A 19,178-nucleotide genomic window follows, 5' to 3' on the forward strand; every position below is an offset into this window, starting at 1 on the left:
TGGCAGGCAAGCTAAAAACACTGGTGACTGCTTTTGGACAGATTGGAGCAATTGCACTAGATGTCGGGCCAGTAGTGGTTTTCACTTCTGTCTCCAAGATGACATTTAACTGTGACCCAAAGAAAGAGAATAGCTAGGGGGGTGCTATGCATATGATTCCCAGCCCTCTGTGACAATTCTGTGTTTCTTGCTACCAATTGATTACTTCCAGGGACTGGTTTTAGAATTACTGTCATTGATTAGAAATATTCTCTGGCTTCCAGGAACACTTTTGGAAGAGGGAAGAGGCATGGTAGCTTTACTCTCAAACCATCACTATATTTATAAATATAATAACTGTCCCATTGACAGGAAGACCTCCGTCCCATCAGAGCCCTGCCAGCAATGGCTGCACATGGGCTGATGGGAATTGTAGTCCATAACATCTGGAGTGCAAAAGGTTCGCCACCACTGGTGTAGAAAGTTTTATGTTACTGTACAACTTGGGTATTCCATAAATTTGATGTGAGTAGCTGCAGCAGCATCTATGGCTGTAACTTGGATGCATATTCAAGAAACACATTATTTCAAATATTTGCATTTCATCTCCTCCCCACCCCTCTTGGGAACAGCTCAGTGCATATCTATAAATTCATTATTTTGTTGTCTGTGTGTGTGTGTGTTCTCAAGTCTGTGTGTTCCACAGACAGGGAATTCATGTGGGACAGCTTTTAAGCTAGCAATAGAGGTTTCTGCCTCAAGTTGCTTATAGAACTCTTTGCCTACCAAACATTATCACACCACCACTTTCATGCCCAGCAGCCCATTTTGATATAGCCAGATACATTTGTTTTTTGACACTTGTCTGCATTCCCTCTTTGTATTTATTTTTGGAGATGTTATACTTTTTCTGGCAGAACAGAGGGCATTAATTGAAAATGTTGGGGGGAAGAATTAGGACTAATAAAAGGAAACACTTCTTCACACAACATGGGATTGGTGTTTGGAATATGCTGCCACAGGAGGCGGTGATGGCCACTAACGTGGATAGCTTTAAAAAGGGCATGGACAGATTTATGGAGGAGAAGTCGATCTATGGCTCCCAATCTTGATCCTCCTTGATCTCAGATTGCAAATGCCTTAACAGACCAGGTGCTCAGGAGCAGCAACAGCAGAAGGCCATTGCTTTCACCTCCTGCACGTGAGCTCCCAAAGGCACCTGGTGGGCCACTGCAAGTAGCAGAGTGCTGGACTAGATGGACTCTGGTCTGATCCAGCTGGCTAGTTCTTCTGTTCTTATGTTCTAACAGGCTTGCTTTGCCTGGCAGGCCCTATTACGCTCCCAAGCCTCTCGCATGGGTTGCCAACTTTTCCTGGGGAGGGCTTGCTTTCTCTCTGGGTAAATGACTGCCACCACTTGACTGAGAGGAATTGCCCACTGGGGAAGATCAGGGTTCCCCGACTTCCTTTCCAACCATGAGGCCTCTGCCTCAGTTTCCCTTGGTTCCCTTCTCCTGGGTTCCGCAGGGCAGATTGGAGGTCCCAAGGAAAAGCTAATTGCCATCTTCCAGCCTTCCTCCCCCGCCCCTAATTAGATAACGCATCCAAGACAGTGGGGCATTCATGGTACAGAAAAATGTTCTCCACATCTAAGGTTTAAAAGCAGCGGTGGGATTCAGCAGGTTCTCCCCACTACGGCAGAACCGGTTGTTAAAATGGTGCTTGTACACAACCAGTTGCAAAATTCTTCAAATCCCACCGCCAGAACCGGTTGTTAGATTATTTGAATCCCACCACTGTTTAAAAGTATTTATTAAAAATAAAATAGTCACAAGTATCTTTTAGCACAGCACCAGATTGAGCAAGGGTTTCCAAAGCAAAGGAGATATAAACGCAAATCTCCTGCCCCGTCTCTTAACATAACGTAGCTAGCAGTTGTTGAAAATAGGGTAGGCCCATAAAGCTTAGAACAGCCATTCTCAACCAGGGTTCCGTGGTACCCTGGGGTGCCGTGAGCATGTCCCAGGGGTACCGTGGCAACACTACCCCCCCCCTCATTTTTGTGGTGTCTCCCACCGGCGCCAGCAAGGACATGGAGCTGGGCTCCATTAGGCAGGGCCTGCCACAGGTTGCAGCCACCTCCCTGAGTGCTTCCCTTCACCCCTGGGAGGGAAGGTGGGGGGTGTGGCAGGGCAGGGGCAATGTGAGGGAAGGTGGAGGGTGGTGGCAGGGGTACTGTGAGATATGAAGAGTGAGGTCAAGGGCACCCTGACCTTGAAAAGGTTGGGAAACACTGGCTTAGAAGGTTGCAAATTCTCAAAGAGTTCTCATTACCTGGCAGGCTGAGTGAGCTCCCTGGGTGAGCACATGGTCCAACAATGGCGGCTCTGCACAGCCCTGGCAAGAGCTCTGCTCCCTTCTGTGTCCCAGCAGAAAAGCCTGAGAGAAAGGCCTTGCCCCTCTCCTCTCAGCAATTTATCAGATCCCAGACCCCACCCTCCTTTGACCTGGTCAAGCTGGGTCAAGGTATCTTTTCCCCCTAGGTCAGGTAGCTCTTCCTGATGTTCATCTGGGATTTCTAAGTCCTCCAAATCTATGGTACCTGCTTGGAGAAAGGGAGGAGGGAAAAAAGGTGGAGGAGCCATTTCACCACACCTTTATTTTTGTTACATTGCTTTTTTTTAAGGTAATGTGAGATGCCATTGAGGGAATATCCTTTTTTTAATGTATAACACTGTACAAACTTATATACTGGTGAGTAAGGAATACAGTGGAACCCTCGGTTACCTGCATTGCCTCTCAGTTTTCATCACTTCGCTTTCATCGATTTTTCTGTAGTAAAAAAAATTGTCTCGGGTTTCTATCAGATTTGTCTTCGGTTTTCACCGATTTGGTTCTCGGTTTTCACAAATCGATTTGTGTATAGTGCAGGGGGGGGGTTGTGGAGACAAATCACCCAGGACAAAGCTGTTGCAGGCCAGGTCTGCAACTTGTTTAAGGACAATGTCTTGCCCTATTTCAGACACAAATCTTAAAGAGGCATCACACACAGAAATATGACCTCTTTGGACAGCTTTCTTGGTGTGACATTAGTCCAACTGGCTCTGAAGCTGGTCCCTAGTGTTATTGTTTTGTTACTATTTTCAGCATTAAACAGTATGTTTATTCAACCCAAAAATGTGTTTTTTGGTATGTTTTTGGAGGTGCCCAGAATGGATTAATTGGATTTTACATTGATTCCAAAGTGGAAAAGAAGTTTCTGTCCACGGTTTTCATCGGTTTTGGTTTTCATCGATTCTTTTCAGACGAATTACCAATGGAAACCGAGGTTCCACTGTATTGGTTACTGTGGCAGTGGCAGTGGAAAGGAAAAAGGGAGGAAGTGGCGAACTTTTTACTTAAAAAAGATAAGTTCTTTATGTAAGAGAATTCCATATTGGACAGGAAAGGAAGAGTTAAAGGCTTCTGTCTAAACTAGGATGGAGAGAGATGGTAGACAGAATTAAGAGAGGGAGAGATGGGAAGTGACCAAAAGCAAGGAATCCCCACGAGTAGCATTCTGGGTATCAAAGGGATAGCAGCTGAGGTGGACAAAGGAATGGTCAGAGAGCATCCTATCAACCCCTATGCTGACTGCTCACTGCCCTCTCCTGAGGCTGCTAGCATTAAGAGACATCATGCAGTCCGGACATTCTAGCATTGCTTGTGTGGCATCTGGCTTTACTGTGTGGTATGCCTGACGTTCTCACAAGGAGGGCCCAGAGCTTAGTGGTAGAGCATGCACATTATCCACAAAACATCTAAGCTTTAGTCTCTGGCACCTCCAGCAGAGGTGGGATGCAGCAGGTTCTCACCAGTTCCCGAGAGTGGTTACTAATTATTTGTGTGTGCCGAGAGGGGGTTACTAATTGGGACTGCTTTTCCGTTAGAAATTCCATTAGGTCCAAAAATCACAAGAGTCCTGTTGTTTCCTATGTGGCTGCAATTTGTTAGCCGGCTGTACAGAAAACTGATAATTCCCTCCCCGTTATACTGTTTTAAAAAACATGTTTCAGAAATATGGTAAAGTTCCTTGTTTAAGGAAAGTATCCTTCTTTTGATTTCTAGAAACAAAATTAAGTATTTGAAAGTATTAAGTATTTGACAGGCAGTCAATTAGAGGAGAAGTAGTTGTTTCTGTTGGCAGTACGCGATAGGACTGGCTATAATGAGTTTAAATTATGGACAGAAAGATACCAGCTGGGAATTAGGAACTTTTTTTACAGTAAGAGTTTTTTACAGTAACAGAGAAATTATTAATGCCCCGCCCCCGGAATGCCTGGCCACGCCCCTGTCATGCCTGCCCAGCCCCATAGGCGCTACGCCACTGTTTGAATCCCACCACCATGGGAACCTGTTACTAAGATTTTTGGATCCCACCACTGACCTCCAGTTATAAGTATCTGAGGCAGTAATGCAAGAAAGGACAGTGGCTGAGCAGGCAGTGAAGTGTAAGGCAGCTTTACCTGCTCATAAGGAAGCCGCAGCGGTGCATGCAGAAGGACAAAGGAGAGCAGCAGTTTGTACCCAACTCAAATCCAGCATTCGGCTGCCTGGATTGCACTATATTCTATGACAGTGATGGCGAACCTATGGCACGGGTGCCAGAGGTGGCACTCAGATCCCTCTCTGTGGGCACGCAGAGTTCATCATGTGGGGGGGGGGAATTACCCCCCCACACACACACACACACACATCTAGGCTGGCCTGGCCCCCTGGGCTTGATTATTAGCATTAAACCTAAGACCTAGTTTTGGGGAAGCAGTGTAGGTAACCCTGTGAAGCACTGTTAAAGCCCACTGATTTTTATGCAAAGAACTAAAGCGTGATCCTTTACCTGGGAGTAAGCTCGGTTGCTGGCAATGGGGCTTGCTTCTGAGTAAACCCTCCTAGGGTCGTGATTTACCCGTTTGAAGAGTTGCATGGTTGTTTCTGTGCTGCAAAGCTGCACCCTCTACCACCAAGCTTACTCCCAAGTAACATAATTTCAGAGCCAACCATTTTTCAAAGCCTTAACCTCAGCATTCAGGTTAAATTGCCGTGTTGGCACTTTGCGATAAATAAGTGGGTTTTGGGTTGCAGTTTGGGCACTCGGTCTTGAAAAGGTTTGCCATCACTGTTCTATGAGCTCTTGTGTGCTGCCTGTTTCCTTGTTGTCCTCCCAACTGGCATTCCTTCATTCGATCCACATTTCAAATGCAATTTCAACTTCTTCCTTCTGATGCCGTGTTCTGTGCTGCCCAATTGATTCTCCTGGCCGATTTCTACAATCTCCTCAATCTCCTTGACCGCTTTGCTGCCCTGGATAAAGTTGAGCGCCCTCTCCTGCTGTTTTTTATTATTTTTAAAACTTTGGTTGCCTGTCTAACTTCCAGCATAAACAACTGATTTAAAAAAAAACATTTCGAAAATGAGCCGAACAGTGGTCATTGGGTGAACTTAATAAATGCCGTCGCTTTTGGGACCGCTGATATGATGGTTACTCCCAGATCTGCATCTCTTCCCAAGTCAACCATGTGCCTGATATTTTAGCTTTGCTATATTGTTACTTTTGGAAATGGGATATACCCAATCTTTCTTTCTGCTTCTCCTGTTTCGTGCTGAGTATCAGTTAACATCACCATCTACCCTGCCACAGACAAAACATCTTGGTTTTGCCTTTGATTCTTCTCTTTTGTTCCCTTAGGTTCAGTTTGTTATCAAGTGTTGAGTGTATACATATCTATATCTATAGATGTATCTAGATAGATATATAGATAGAGAGAGAGAGAGAGAGAGAGAGAGATCTATATATAGAGATCTCTCTCTATAGATAGATAGATAGATCTATCTATCTATCTATCTATCTATCTATCTATCTATCTATCTATCTATCTATCTATCTATCTATCTATCTATCTATCTATCTATCTATCTATCTATCTATCTATCTATCTATCTATCTATCTATCTATCTATCTATATATATATCTAGATATATCTAGATATATATCTAGATATATATACACACACACACACACACATATAGATAGATAGATAGATAGATAGATAGAAATAGAGATATATAGAGATATAGATATATACATATATAGATATAGATACACACACACACACACACACACACACACACACGGAGAAGGTTACATATAGATAAAATAAGAAATCCTTTCTTTCCTGTTACGCATCTACATTACTGTATGCTTGGTTACATCTTGCTACCTATCTGCTGTCTTGTGGTCGTGGTGATGTGCCGGGTCTGCTCAAACAAAGAAACAGAGTTAACTGGTTCTGGTGGGTTTTCTGGGCTGTGTGGCCGTGGTCTGGTGGATCTTGTTCCTAATGTTTCGCCTGCATCTGTGGCTGGCATCTTCAGAGGTGTATCACAGCGGGAAGTATCGCACAGTGTGTAACAGACTTCCCTCTGTGGTATACCTCTGAAGATGCCAGCCACAGATGCAGGTGAAACTTTAGGAACAAGATCCACCAGACCACGGCCACACAGCCCAGAAAACCCACCAGAACCAGTTGAATCTGGCCGTGAAAGCCTTCGACAAAACAGAATTAACTTCATAACTTCAGATGTACGTGCTCACTAACATGTAAGCAATGGCTATCTCACTGACCAATAACTATTCAATAGATCAGGTCATAATCTAGCAACTTGTTTACATACAAACAGTTAACCCTTTTATAACTGAGTTGTGACAGGCACTTGCAAAATCCTAATTTATTTTTATTTAACGTATTTAATATTATTTATTTAAACATTTGTATCCCACTTTTCTTCCTGGAGGGATACACAGTGCTTACAGCAGATGGCAAAAAGATAATCGGACAAACAAGCAAAACAGCCAACTATATCTTGGACTGGTCCAGAGTTCGGTTTCTAGCTGTTCCATGTCCATCAGATTCAAGCCACAGCCGAAAAGCCAAAGGGCCCTTTGACTCATGCCCAAGGGCTCATTCCTCTGGCCCACATTTTTTAGCAGTACCTGAAATGTGAAGGGAAAGGCGGTAACTCCTGGCTTTTTGTTTGCTGTGAATCTACTCTTCATCTTAGCACCCTGATGTACAGCCAAATGAAATTGCAGCTCTGTATGAAGGAATGTATATATTTTATTTGACATTTCTGTGCGGCCTTTCTGCCCAAATAAGGTCCCCGGCACAGTGAACATCAAAACTTTTCAACATGTAAGGTATTTAAACAGTATTTGAAATAAAATGTTCAAAATAGTTAAACTTCAATAAAAACATACAAGCACACATAACGGTAACCAAGTCGGGTCAGGAACAGACAACGATGGAGGAAGACAGAGGAACAGGGGCGTAACGAGGCAAACTGTAGCCCTGGGCAAAACCTGAGTTGAATGCCCCCCACCCCCCCGCCATGGGCGGCCACTCCACCACGACCAAATTTTTTTTGCACAAGGACATTGGTGCGTGCAGGGGGTGCATTTTTAGACATATCAGCACTATAATTTCAGGGTCTCATCAGGAGACTGCCCTAATGATACCCCCCAGTTTTGGTGCAGTTTGGTTCGGGGGGGCAAAGTTATGGACCCTCAAAACTGTAGTCCCCATCTCCTATTAGCTCCCATTGGAAACAATGTGAGATAGGGGCACCCCCTTTGGAAGTCCATAACTTTGGACTCCCTGAACCAAACCTCACCAAACTTGGGGGGGGGGGGGTAGCATAAGGACAGACTCCTGATGATACGCTGAAATTTTGGTGCTGCTAGCCTAAAAACTGCGCCCCCTGCAGGCCAAAAATGGAAAACCACTAAAAATACCCAAAAACGAACCCAGCATTTTGATGCCCCCCACAAGGTGATGCCCCGGGCAGCTGCCCACCTTGCCCAATGGGCATTACGCCAGTGCAGAGGAATAAAATTCTGAAGTTTGGGTGCCATGACCAAAAAGGCCCTTTCTCTGGTTTCCACTAATCTTGTCTCAGATGACAGAGATATTTGAAGTAGGGCCTCCAAAGAGGACCTGGAATGGATGTGTAGGTTCATGTGTATGATATCCAAGGACATGTATGATATCCAAGATTCTTTCTGGGTACTTGAGCATTAGGGGCATAAGCTGCATTTAGTCTGTAATCTTAGCAGCTGTATGGTTTTAGGCTTTGGACTAAAGGGCTTATCAGGTTTTTTAAGCGATGTGTTCTTCACATGTGATGCTACAGCCTACTTCCTCTCCAAACTTTTCAGTGATGACCCTGGACTTCTGCCCAAGGTCTGGCCTCAACAGCACCATTAAATCGTAGGGTTTCCTTTCATAACATACTACTTCCAAATAAACATAACCTTCCCCCTATCAGATGATTCAGACCGTAGCGGTCAGATGCGAGGCAAAGGAAACAAATGAGAAACAGCTCATCCAAGATAGATGCCAAACTCTAAAAATTGACTATTCGTACCGTCCTGATACTCAAGGCAAAGTTGATACCAAAGTGGTAAGAAAAATAATTTCATCTTGCTGTCCGCTGCTAATTCAATGAACTAGATTGGTGGATGCAAATCTTTGCTTTGAGGAAATGCAGGTGCGTTGTGTTATTGCTTTCTTTATTGCTCCACCAAAAAGGAAAACTGAAAATGTCTCTGGTGAAGCAGGGTTTTCCCCAGTTCTGTGTTAAGGATGTTCCCTGGTTTTAGCTTGATAGTAATTTCTTTGCAAAATTCCTGCGGCAGCTCCATCTTACAGCATGTCCTCAACATATATCAAGCAGTAGAGTTCACTGTCCTTCTGTCAACAGTAAGCTCCGAATGTCTTTACAGCTGTAGTTTTCAGTGGCTTATGGGATGTCAGAAAGGGCTGTCTTGAGACTATATATCCTCCTTTGCCTTCAGCAATTTCATGGTTCTCCATTTATAGCAGAATAAACATAATCATAAATTCTACAACATTCCTTACACATGTAACTTCTGGTCTTAAAATTGCATAATGATTTTAACCAATCCACTAAATTTAACCTCCAGGATCTTCCAAACCTTGTCTTTTCCTACCGGTCACCTTTGTATAGGAAGGCTTTGATCATCCTGTTAAATGCTTTTCCCCAGACGCCATCGTGAATATGAATTCTCTTGTAGAAATAGCTAAGAATTTAAATCACAAGCAAAATAACTACTCTCCCTTTTTTTGGCTAATGCTTAATTGAATTCTCTTATGTGGTAATACAAATGGCTTAAGTGGTGGCCACACTCTCCAAATATATTCCTCAGGCACATTCCGCACATGCAGAATCATGCACTTTCAAACTGCTTTCAGTGCTCTTTGAAGCTGTCTTGGAGATGGCAAAATCCACTTGCAAACAGTTGTGAAAGTGGTTTTGAAAGCATTATTATTTTATGCGTGTCGCTTGGAAGAGGCCTCCTAGAAGATCCAACTTTGTCTTCCCTTAAGTATTTCTCTCAGCCAACATGTGCCCCAAAGCAAACTTGACCATTGTCTTCCGCTGCAAAAGGAGGCTTTTTTTCATTGCTTTCTTGCCTTAATCTCTCTAGGAACAACGAGTGATCCACCAGTTTTATCCACTTCAGAATCTAAATTATTTGTAATGGAAGAAAAGTGTAAGTACCTTTTCCCCCCAATTCTTTCTCTTTTCAAAGATATTTTATATAATTTGTCTTTACAGTACGTCTCACTTCAGTACTTTATAACCTCTTGATATGGGCATCATCATCAGTAGCACTTTGAAGAAAGGTTTGTTGGTTAAGCCTCCACAAAGGAGTACTGAGACGTTTCCATTCCATACACTTTTTAAAAATCCCAATCAAAGCTTATGCAAATTGGGCTAATATAATTGGATAAAGAAGCAAATGATTAAAGAACAATCCCAAGGGACAGCATGAAAAAGCACTAGCCTGTTGTTTCAACAAGTGAATATTGATATTTTAGTGCCATTTAAATTTTGAGGGAGAAGAATGGTTTGACCACGACAGTCTTATTGTTGAAAACCGGCGGTGGGAGTGAATGGGACAAAGAAACCCAACCAAAACAGTACGCACGAGGAAAAAGTTCTCAAAATCAGCTTTCAGAAAAACATTTGGGTAGAAGTGTTACCGCGGGGTAACTTTGTTAAGAATTTTAAGCCCAAAAAGCTCAAACCGACAAGGAATAAAATCAAAGGAAAATTTTATTCAGGCCAACAAAGGGCAAGTTGTCATCAGAGGAGCCACACCAAAATGGCTGAAAACTCTCATTTTTATAGGTTACATCAAAATAGTCCATTAGAAAGAATACACCCCAAAGTTAGCATCATCAATCAATCGTTAGAGAGGGAGGAGATCATCCCCTTACCCAAAACATTTTTACCAGGCAGATGCCCTCATTGGTGGGTGTCATTATTTCACACTTTTGACGCCCCGTGAAATAAGACCCAACCTTACCTTATCAGTATTGTTCTCAGTTGCTCTACAATGAGCCTAAACATTTGGCTGTGTTCTACTTTGTATCAGAGAAGGGCAGACTTATGAGTGCCTGTAAGGATGAGAAGACCTTAGAGACAACATAATTGAAATATTCTTGATTCTAAGGGGTAAACTAGAACAAAGGGGTATTCATCAAGGCTGTTGCAGTTCTGGTTAGTAACAAGGAAAGAGGGCAAAGAGCAAAAGACCTATATGCATTTTGTTTAATTGGTTATGATCGAGGCACAAAATATAAAAGCAATGAATTAAAGAGAGAGAGAGCAATGTTCTATAAAGATGGTATAGGATCCTCAGACTACACTCTGCGCCTACAAAAGTGGTCTCAAAAGAACGGGGGGAAAATGCATGCATATATCAGGTGATAAACCAAAGTTGTGTGGGACCAGCACCAATGAAAAAACCCATGCAGGAAAATACAAGGCCTGCATCCAGATTGGGAAAGTTCTAAACAGTTTGCCTCATCCAGGAAAGCGGGGGCCCCCGGCTACCTGTTCTATATATACCACTAAAATCATGGATAGGTATTTCAGATGCACCTTATCTATCTGATATAACATCAGCAAGAAGCCGATGGGCTTTTTCTAGGGCTCCCGTCGATGCCTTCCCATCAGCTAATCTGATGGGACGATTCCAAAACATTCCAAGGCACAGGAGAACCTGTGTGTGCGGCTCAGGGGAAGTAGACTCAATGTCACATATCTTACTGCATTGCAAGTTACATGAAGGTGAAAGGAAGCTGTTGATCCAACCATTGTTAACTCGTCATGTATATCCATTCATAGATAACTCAGATACGAATTCTGTAAGAATATTATTAGAAGATTGTGTTTCTGCCATTTCACAGAAGGTAGCTAAATTTTGTATATTGGTACACAACAAGTGTAGTTCCTTATTAAGACAAAGAGCTGCACTGTGTGATGAGGACTGTAATAATGCCTGAAGCTAATGTTATTTATTAATAGATTTTAAAATGGATTTTAATTTATATTATATTTTTGTATAAGTGGAGTGCTATGTATTCACATGTACTCTGGTTTTAAACTATTGGCTGGCCAAAAGGCCGTAATATCTATCTATCTATCTATCTATCTATCTATCTATCTATCTATCTATCTATCTATCTATCTATCTATCTATCTATCTATCTATCTATCTATCTATCTATCTGTCTGTCTGTCTGTCTGTCTGTCTGTCTGTCTGTCTGTCTGTCTGTCTGTCTGTCTGTCTGTCTGTCTGTCTGTCTGTCTGTCTGTCTGTCTGTCTGTCTGTCTGTCTGTCTGTCTGTCTGTCTGTCTGTCTGTCTGTCTGTCTGTCAGTCAATCAATCAATCAATCATCAGGAAAGCGGGGAGCTGTCCAGCAGCCCTCTTCTCTATCACCTTGCTCAAGAGTGGAACATTTGAGGCTGTTCCTGTGTAAACTTCTTTAGAAATGGACTCACCACAGTCTGTTACAAGGCTGAGGCAAACCATTCCCTCTCTTAAGGAAGCATTCCCAGCAGTGGGGTGCTGTGTGGTTTCCGGGCTGTATGGCCCTGTTCTAGTAGCATTGTGTCCTGACGTTTCACCTGCATCTGTGGCTGGCATCTTCAGAGGAACTTTGCCATATTTCTAAAACATGTTTTTAAAACAGCCCAACAGGGAGAATTATCCCATTTTCTACCTTCGCTAACCAGCCACACAGGAAACAACAGGACTTTATGATTTTTGGACCTAATGGAATTTCGAACGGAAAAGCAGACCCAATTAGTCACCCCCTCTCGGCACACACCAATAATTAGTAACCCACTGTCGGGAACTGGTGAGAACCTGCTGGATCCCACCTCTGCTTCCATTCATTTTTAAACTCAGTTTTCAGGCATGTAGGGGAGGTTCAAAATGGTCTTCCCTGTCCTCTCAATCTGAACCTGGCCATCAGACACCTGAAAATTAAGTTTTAAAAATCACTGGGAGTTCTGAACACAACTCGACATGTCTCGTTTGACCTGTACATATTAAGAGGTTCGCTTTTTTCTGTGGGTTCGGTCTCACAGCTGTTTTGCCTAAGATGGAGGCAAATTGCTAAACATTCATTCCAACCAAATGTCTTGTGTTTCCCCCCCCCCCCCCCCCCTTGCAGTAAGTACAACTCTGTCCTCTGGGCCCGGACATACTAGACAGTGCAACGAAACAGTCAAGTCCTATTGTGTCAACGGTGGAGTGTGCTACTACATTGAAGGCATCAATCAATTGTCCTGCAGGTAAGCGGACAGGTTTCTTTCCTCTCTAGTTCTCGGAGTCCAGCAGGGTGGCTGCTGTGTGCAATTTGGGTAGGAGGCCTTGATAGTCCCTTGGCAGAGGCGCTGGCTGCGAAGCGAAACGGGCTGCGCTGGAGGCTAGTTGCGGTGGCAGGCTTTCCATTTCCATTCTCCGCTTCTTCTGCATCAGCTGTTTTCTGCATCAAAGTGCTCTTTGATGTATATGGGATACTTCTAAGCAGTTTCTTTGTTCCTTCCTCTTCCAACTGCGGGGACGCTCAACCCATTTCCTCTTTTGTATAGCCTAGCTGCAGGAGTCTGCAACCTGCGGCTCTCCAGATGTTCATGGACTACAATTCCCATCAGCCCCTGCCAGCATGGCCAATTGGGATTTGTAGTCCATGAACATCTGGAGAGCCGCAGGTTGCAGACCCTGCGTCAGCTAGAACTATTGCCATCGTCCTTCGAAGAGGAAAATCCTGGAATTTAACATCTAGATGTCTTCTGTCATGTCAGAAGTACAACCAGCAAAAGGAAAGGCTTGCTTGATCTTTGTGTTTTTAGCCAACAATAACCTGGGTAGTCAATGAGTAAACGTGGAGTTTGCTTTGATGGGTACGAAGACTGAAAATCAAGAGAATCGCATACAGCTGAAAGCTAAAAATTTGAGACATTTGCCTCTAGTTTAGGCTGACCAGACGTCCTGCTTTGGGCGGGACAGTCCCGCCTTAAAACAATTTGTCCTGCGTCCCGCGGGTTTTTACAAGTGTCCCGATTTTGGAAGGCTGCCGCACTGCCTTCTGGGGTGCAAGGCAGTGCGGCAGCCTCCCCTGCGCGCGGCCGCAGGATTGCACGGCCTTGTGGGGCGCTCCTGTTTCCCACCCTGTCACAGGGTGCGCTCCTGCGGCCGGCCGCCTACCCGCCCGTCCTGGTTTACAAAGGTGACCATCTGGTCACCTTACTCTAGATCCTTGTTAGAAGTACATTCAACACAAGGGGCAGTGGAAAACTGGCCATTTCTTATGACTTCAGATATGGAGCTATTGCAGGGATGGAATGCACAACAAAAATCATTGGTAATTTGTGAAACAAATGTTAATAGGGAAGCCATCAATTGAACAGACTGTGGGGACTGATCCATGGATACTTCATACAAGCTGAATAATCCACTTTCAGCAGAGGTTAAGAGCTCGTGTATCTAATCTGGAGGAACCGGGTTCGATTCCCAGCCCTGCCGCCTGAGCTGTGGAGGCTTATCTGGGGAATTCAGATTAGCCTGTACACTCCCACACACGCCAGCTGGGTGACCTTGGGCTAGTCACAGCTTCTCGGAGCTCTCTCAGCCCCACCTACCTCACAGGGTGTTTGTTGTGAGTGGGGAAGGGCAAGGAGATTGTCAGCCCCTTTGAGTCTCCTACAGGAGAGAAAGGGGGGATTTAAATCCCAACTCTTCTTCTTCTTTCAGTCCACTTTCAGTGCGCTTTAGCAGTCATTTGTAAGTGGATTGTGCTGTTTCGCAGAGGTCCCTTCCGCACAGCAAAAGTATCATGGGTTGCAGTTGGGATAAAGTAACCCATTTTCCTGTTTTGGTGTTCACATGCATCCGTCAAGGCAGCAATTGGAACCCGCGGAAACAATGCGGGGTTTCTGTTGCGCCTTCGCACTTCCCACCAATGCGTAGCTACGCAGGCTTGCACAAATGAACCCCCACAGCCATGCTGATGTCTCATGATATGACGATCTGCACCTGCGAAGCAATGCAGATATAAGCCACTAATTTTTTTAAAAGGAAAACGGAGGTGAATAAAGGGCCTCCTGCCCGGCCGTTGGCTTGTGAGCGGCTGCAACCCGGGATTTTATTTATTTATTTATTTATTTGTATTGATTTATTTATTAGATTTAATATACCGCCCTATCCCCGAAGGGCTCAGGGCGGTGAACAACATAAGATATTATATATAAAAACATACATACAATTTAAAACAGTTACATTCTAAAACCACGTCCCACGAAACCCATATACGACCCTCCCCAGAAAAGAGTAATGGGTCCTGATGATGTTAAGGACCCCTGTAATCAGAGGGGGGGGGGGGAGCAGAGGCACTGTCAGCATCAGCGGCTGGTCTCTCCAAAGGCCCGGGGGAACAACTCAGTCTTACAGGCCCTGCGGAACTCTCCAAGGTCCTGCAGGGCCTGGACAGCTGGACAAAGAGTGTTCCACCAGGCCGGGGCCAGAGCCGTAAAGACCCTGGCCCGAGTGGAGGCCAGCTGCGTCATTGAGGGGCCAGGGATCTCCAGTAAATTGGCCTCTGCTGAACACTAGTAGCGCTAGTCTAAAAAAACACGGTTTGGGAGAATAGCACAGAGCAGAATTGTTTTACCATCCTACGCCCGTGTTTATTGGCTTGTGCAGAACGGGCCGGAGTCAACTCATGTTGCAAAGTAAACTGAAAGTGGATTTTTCTGCATGTGTGAAAATGCCCCAAACCACGTAGAAAGCTGGCAGGTCACGGTCCTTTGGCAGGACATAAAGTGTGTCGTTTGTCCTCTGAGGGCTTATCTCACAATACATAATGACACAGGTGCAGTCGCATATTTACACAACGCATTAGTGTTGTTCAGTATGGTTTGGAGTGTTGTGTGTAGTTGGGTGTCTGTTTTGTCCACCTCCCAGGTGGGAGGGGGAAAGGGCACATTTGCAGGTGTCCAGGTGGGGTTCATTTGCAGTTGTATGTGTCCTGGTGGATCAAACGTGTGTGACATGAACTATGCAGAACACTCCTCGCTGTGCCATGGAGAGAAACACATCTTACCATGCCATGCTTCTGAAGTTTGAAAGCCATATATGCGGGCAAAACGTTAGGAGCTAAAACTATTAGTCATGGCCACACAGCCCAGAAAACCCATGACAGCCAATTCTAACCGTAAAACCTTCGACAATACATCAAACTGTAATTGACTGACCCTTTCTTCCATAGTGAAAGTGGAGGGATACAAGAATTAACCCGTAATGGGAACTTTCATGTCATTCCTTTGGAAGAGGTTAAAAAAATCTGTAGGGTATGATGAAAAGGAAAGGGTATAGGCAACAATAGGTCAGAAGTTCGAGCCCCCTGTGGGTCAGATATCCTGGCAGCTGGCTCATGGTCAACTCAGCCATCCATCCATTCCTTGGGGTAAATGAGTACCTAACACATAGTTAGGGGGGAAAGAATAGCCAGGGAAAGCAATGGCAAACTACCCCACAAAAACGGCTTGCCTGTGAAATCACTGCTTGCAGTGGTAGCCCAGTGTTGAACACGACTGAAGGGGAAACTTTACCTTTATAGGCAACACAAATTCTGTTGGTGAGTTCTGATAGTGTGAGAAGGAGGAAAATGTTACTTCTGTCCACTTTTCAACGTCACTTATAACGTTATAACTTGCTGGTGGATTTCCTCCTTTTTATTTATCTTTTCTCTCTACAAAAAAAGGTCCAGCTACTTTTGCCTTTCATGACAGGAAGATACTTTGTCCCTTGATGATTTCAGTAGTGCTTTTCTATACTTTTTCAATCTTTACATTATTGTTCTTGAGATGTGATGGCTGCACGCAGCCCTGTAGATGAAGGCACTGTTTTGATTTCCAGTTTGTCCGTTCTGCCTAGAGCAGTGATGGCGAACCTTTTCGAGACCGAGCTCCGGAATTGCAACCCAAAACCCGCTTATTTATTGCGAAGTGCCAAAACGGCAATTTAACCTGAATACTGAAGTTTTAGTTTAGAAAAACGGTTGGCTCTGAGGCATGCGTCACTGAGGAGTAAGCTTGGTGGTAGTCGGTGGCTTTGCTTTGAAGCAACCGTGCAACTCTTCGAACAGTGAATCACGACCCTAGGAGAGTTTACTCAGAAGCAAGCCCCATTTCCAGCAACCGAGCTTACTCCCAGGTAAAGGATGGCACTTCAGTTCTTCGCATGAAAATCAGTGGGGTTTAACAGCGCTTAACAGGGTTACCTACACTGCTTCCCCAAAACTAGGTCTTAGGTTTAATGCTAATAATCGAGCCCAGCGGCCCAGGCCAGCCTAGATGTGTGTGTGTGGGGGGGCAATTTCCCCCCACATGACAAACTCTGTTTGCATGTGCCCACAGAGAGGGCTCTGAGTGCCACCTCTGGCACCCGTGCCATAGGTTCACCACCACTGGCCTAGAGCTTAACCAGAGCCCTCTGGTTGACTGACATCACAATCTTATGCAGAGTTACTGCATACTAAGCCTACTGAACTCAATGGGCTTTGAGTGGAGTAACTCTAGTCCTTTCTGCACAACACAAACAAAATGTCTTGAGGATGTTTTTTAAAAAAGCACTTTGGTGAGGAACTCCACACAGCTTTCCCCTCAGTTTGTCTTTAGAATGTTTGATTTCAGCTCAACCCGGGTTTTTGTTTTGAAAATGCTAAACTAGCAATCTTTCCCCCAAGTCAGCTTGCAGACATTCCCTGGTTGCTGTGTGGAGCTCAGGAAAACTGCTTATTTCTCCTGCCCAAATCTAGAAGCTTTTCGTTTTGTTTGCTCCCGCCAGTCATTTCCTGAAGTTTGAATCATCCGTGCAGTCTGCCATTTGCTGAAGCGGCCCTGGGGCGTTTGCTCTGCAGGCTTTGCAGCTGGGCTTCTCTTCAGTGAACTAACTACATCAGTGGTGGTGAACCTTTGGCACTCCAGATGTTATGGACTACAATTCCCATCAGCCCCTGCCAGCATGGCCAATTGGCCATGCTGGCAGGCCCCCCCCCCCCCCCACCCCCCACCCCCCCCCCCCCCCCCCCCCCCCCACCCCCCCCACCCCACCACCCCCCCCCCCCCCCACCCCCCCCCCCCCCCACCCCCCCCCCCCCCCCCCCCCCCCCCCCCCCACCCCCCCCCCCCCCCACCCCCCCCCCCCCCCACCCCCCCCCCCCCCCACCCCCCCCCCCCCCCACCCCCCCCCCCCCCCACCCCCCCCCCCCCCCACCCCCCCCCCCCCCCACCCCCCCCCCCCCCCACCCCCCCCCCCCCCCACCCCCCCCCCCCCCCACCCCCCCCCCCCCCCACCCCCCCCCCCCCCCACCCCCCCCCCCCCCCACCCCCCCCCCCCCCCACCCCCCCCCCCCCCCACCCCCCCCCCCCCCCACCCCCCCCCCCCCCCACCCCCCCCCCCCCCCACCCCCCCCCCCCCCCACCCCCCCCCCCCCCCACCCCCCCCCCCCCCCACCCCCCCCCCCCCCCACCCCCCCCCCCCCCCACCCCCCCCCCCCCCCACCCCCCCCCCCCCCCACCCCCCCCCCCCCCCACCCCCCCCCCCCCCCACCCCCCCCCCCCCCCACCCCCCCCCCCCCCCACCCCCCCCCCCCCCCACCCCCCCCCCCCCCCACCCCCCCCCCCCCCCACCCCCCCCCCCCCCCACCCCCCCCCCCCCCCACCCCCCCCCCCCCCCACCCCCCCCCCCCCCCACCCCCCCCCCCCCCCACCCCCCCCCCCCCCCACCCCCCCCCCCCCCCACCCCCCCCCCCCCCCACCCCCCCCCCCCCCCACCCCCCCCCCCCCCCACCCCCCCCCCCCCCCACCCCCCCCCCCCCCCACCCCCCCCCCCCCCCACCCCCCCCCCCCCCCACCCCCCCCCCCCCCCACCCCCCCCCCCCCCCACCCCCCCCCCCCCCCACCCCCCCCCCCCCCCACCCCCCCCCCCCCCCACCCCCCCCCCCCCCCACCCCCCCCCCCCCCCACCCCCCCCCCCCCCCACCCCCCCCCCCCCCCACCCCCCCCCCCCCCCACCCCCCCCCCCCCCCACCCCCCCCCCCCCCCACCCCCCCCCCCCCCCACCCCCCCCCCCCCCCACCCCCCCCCCCCCCCACCCCCCCCCCCCCCCACCCCCCCCCCCCCCCACCCCCCCCCCCCCCCACCCCCCCCCCCCCCCACCCCCCCCCCCCCCCACCCCCCCCCCCCCCCACCCCCCCCCCCCCCCACCCCCCCCCCCCCCCACCCCCCCCCCCCCCCACCCCCCCCCCCCCCCACCCCCCCCCCCCCCCACCCCCCCCCCCCCCCACCCCCCCCCCCCCCCACCCCCCCCCCCCCCCACCCCCCCCCCCCCCCACCCCCCCCCCCCCCCACCCCCCCCCCCCCCCACCCCCCCCCCCCCCCACCCCCCCCCCCCCCCACCCCCCCCCCCCCCCACCCCCCCCCCCCCCCACCCCCCCCCCCCCCCACCCCCCCCCCCCCCCACCCCCCCCCCCCCCCACCCCCCCCCCCCCCCACCCCCCCCCCCCCCCACCCCCCCCCCCCCCCACCCCCCCCCCCCCCCACCCCCCCCCCCCCCCACCCCCCCCCCCCCCCACCCCCCCCCCCCCCCACCCCCCCCCCCCCCCACCCCCCCCCCCCCCCACCCCCCCCCCCCCCCACCCCCCCCCCCCCCCACCCCCCCCCCCCCCCACCCCCCCCCCCCCCCACCCCCCCCCCCCCCCACCCCCCCCCCCCCCCACC

At 49.0% G+C, this 19,178-nt stretch overlaps 1 protein-coding gene across 1 annotated transcript in view; it reads left to right on the forward strand.

Annotated features, from left to right (window-relative positions):
• NRG2 (neuregulin 2) overlaps positions 1-19,178 on the forward strand; it is a 228,116-nt gene that overhangs the window by 149,359 nt on the left and 59,579 nt on the right. The window contains exon 4 of the mRNA XM_048515357.1: positions 12,569-12,689. Within this exon, the coding sequence (XP_048371314.1) occupies positions 12,569-12,689 (121 nt within the window). The remainder of the gene's footprint in view (positions 1-12,568; positions 12,690-19,178) is intronic.

The sequence above is a fragment of the Sphaerodactylus townsendi genome, linkage group LG14, assembly GCF_021028975.2.
Source record: "Sphaerodactylus townsendi isolate TG3544 linkage group LG14, MPM_Stown_v2.3, whole genome shotgun sequence".
Classification (NCBI taxonomy): domain Eukaryota; kingdom Metazoa; phylum Chordata; class Lepidosauria; order Squamata; family Sphaerodactylidae; genus Sphaerodactylus; species Sphaerodactylus townsendi.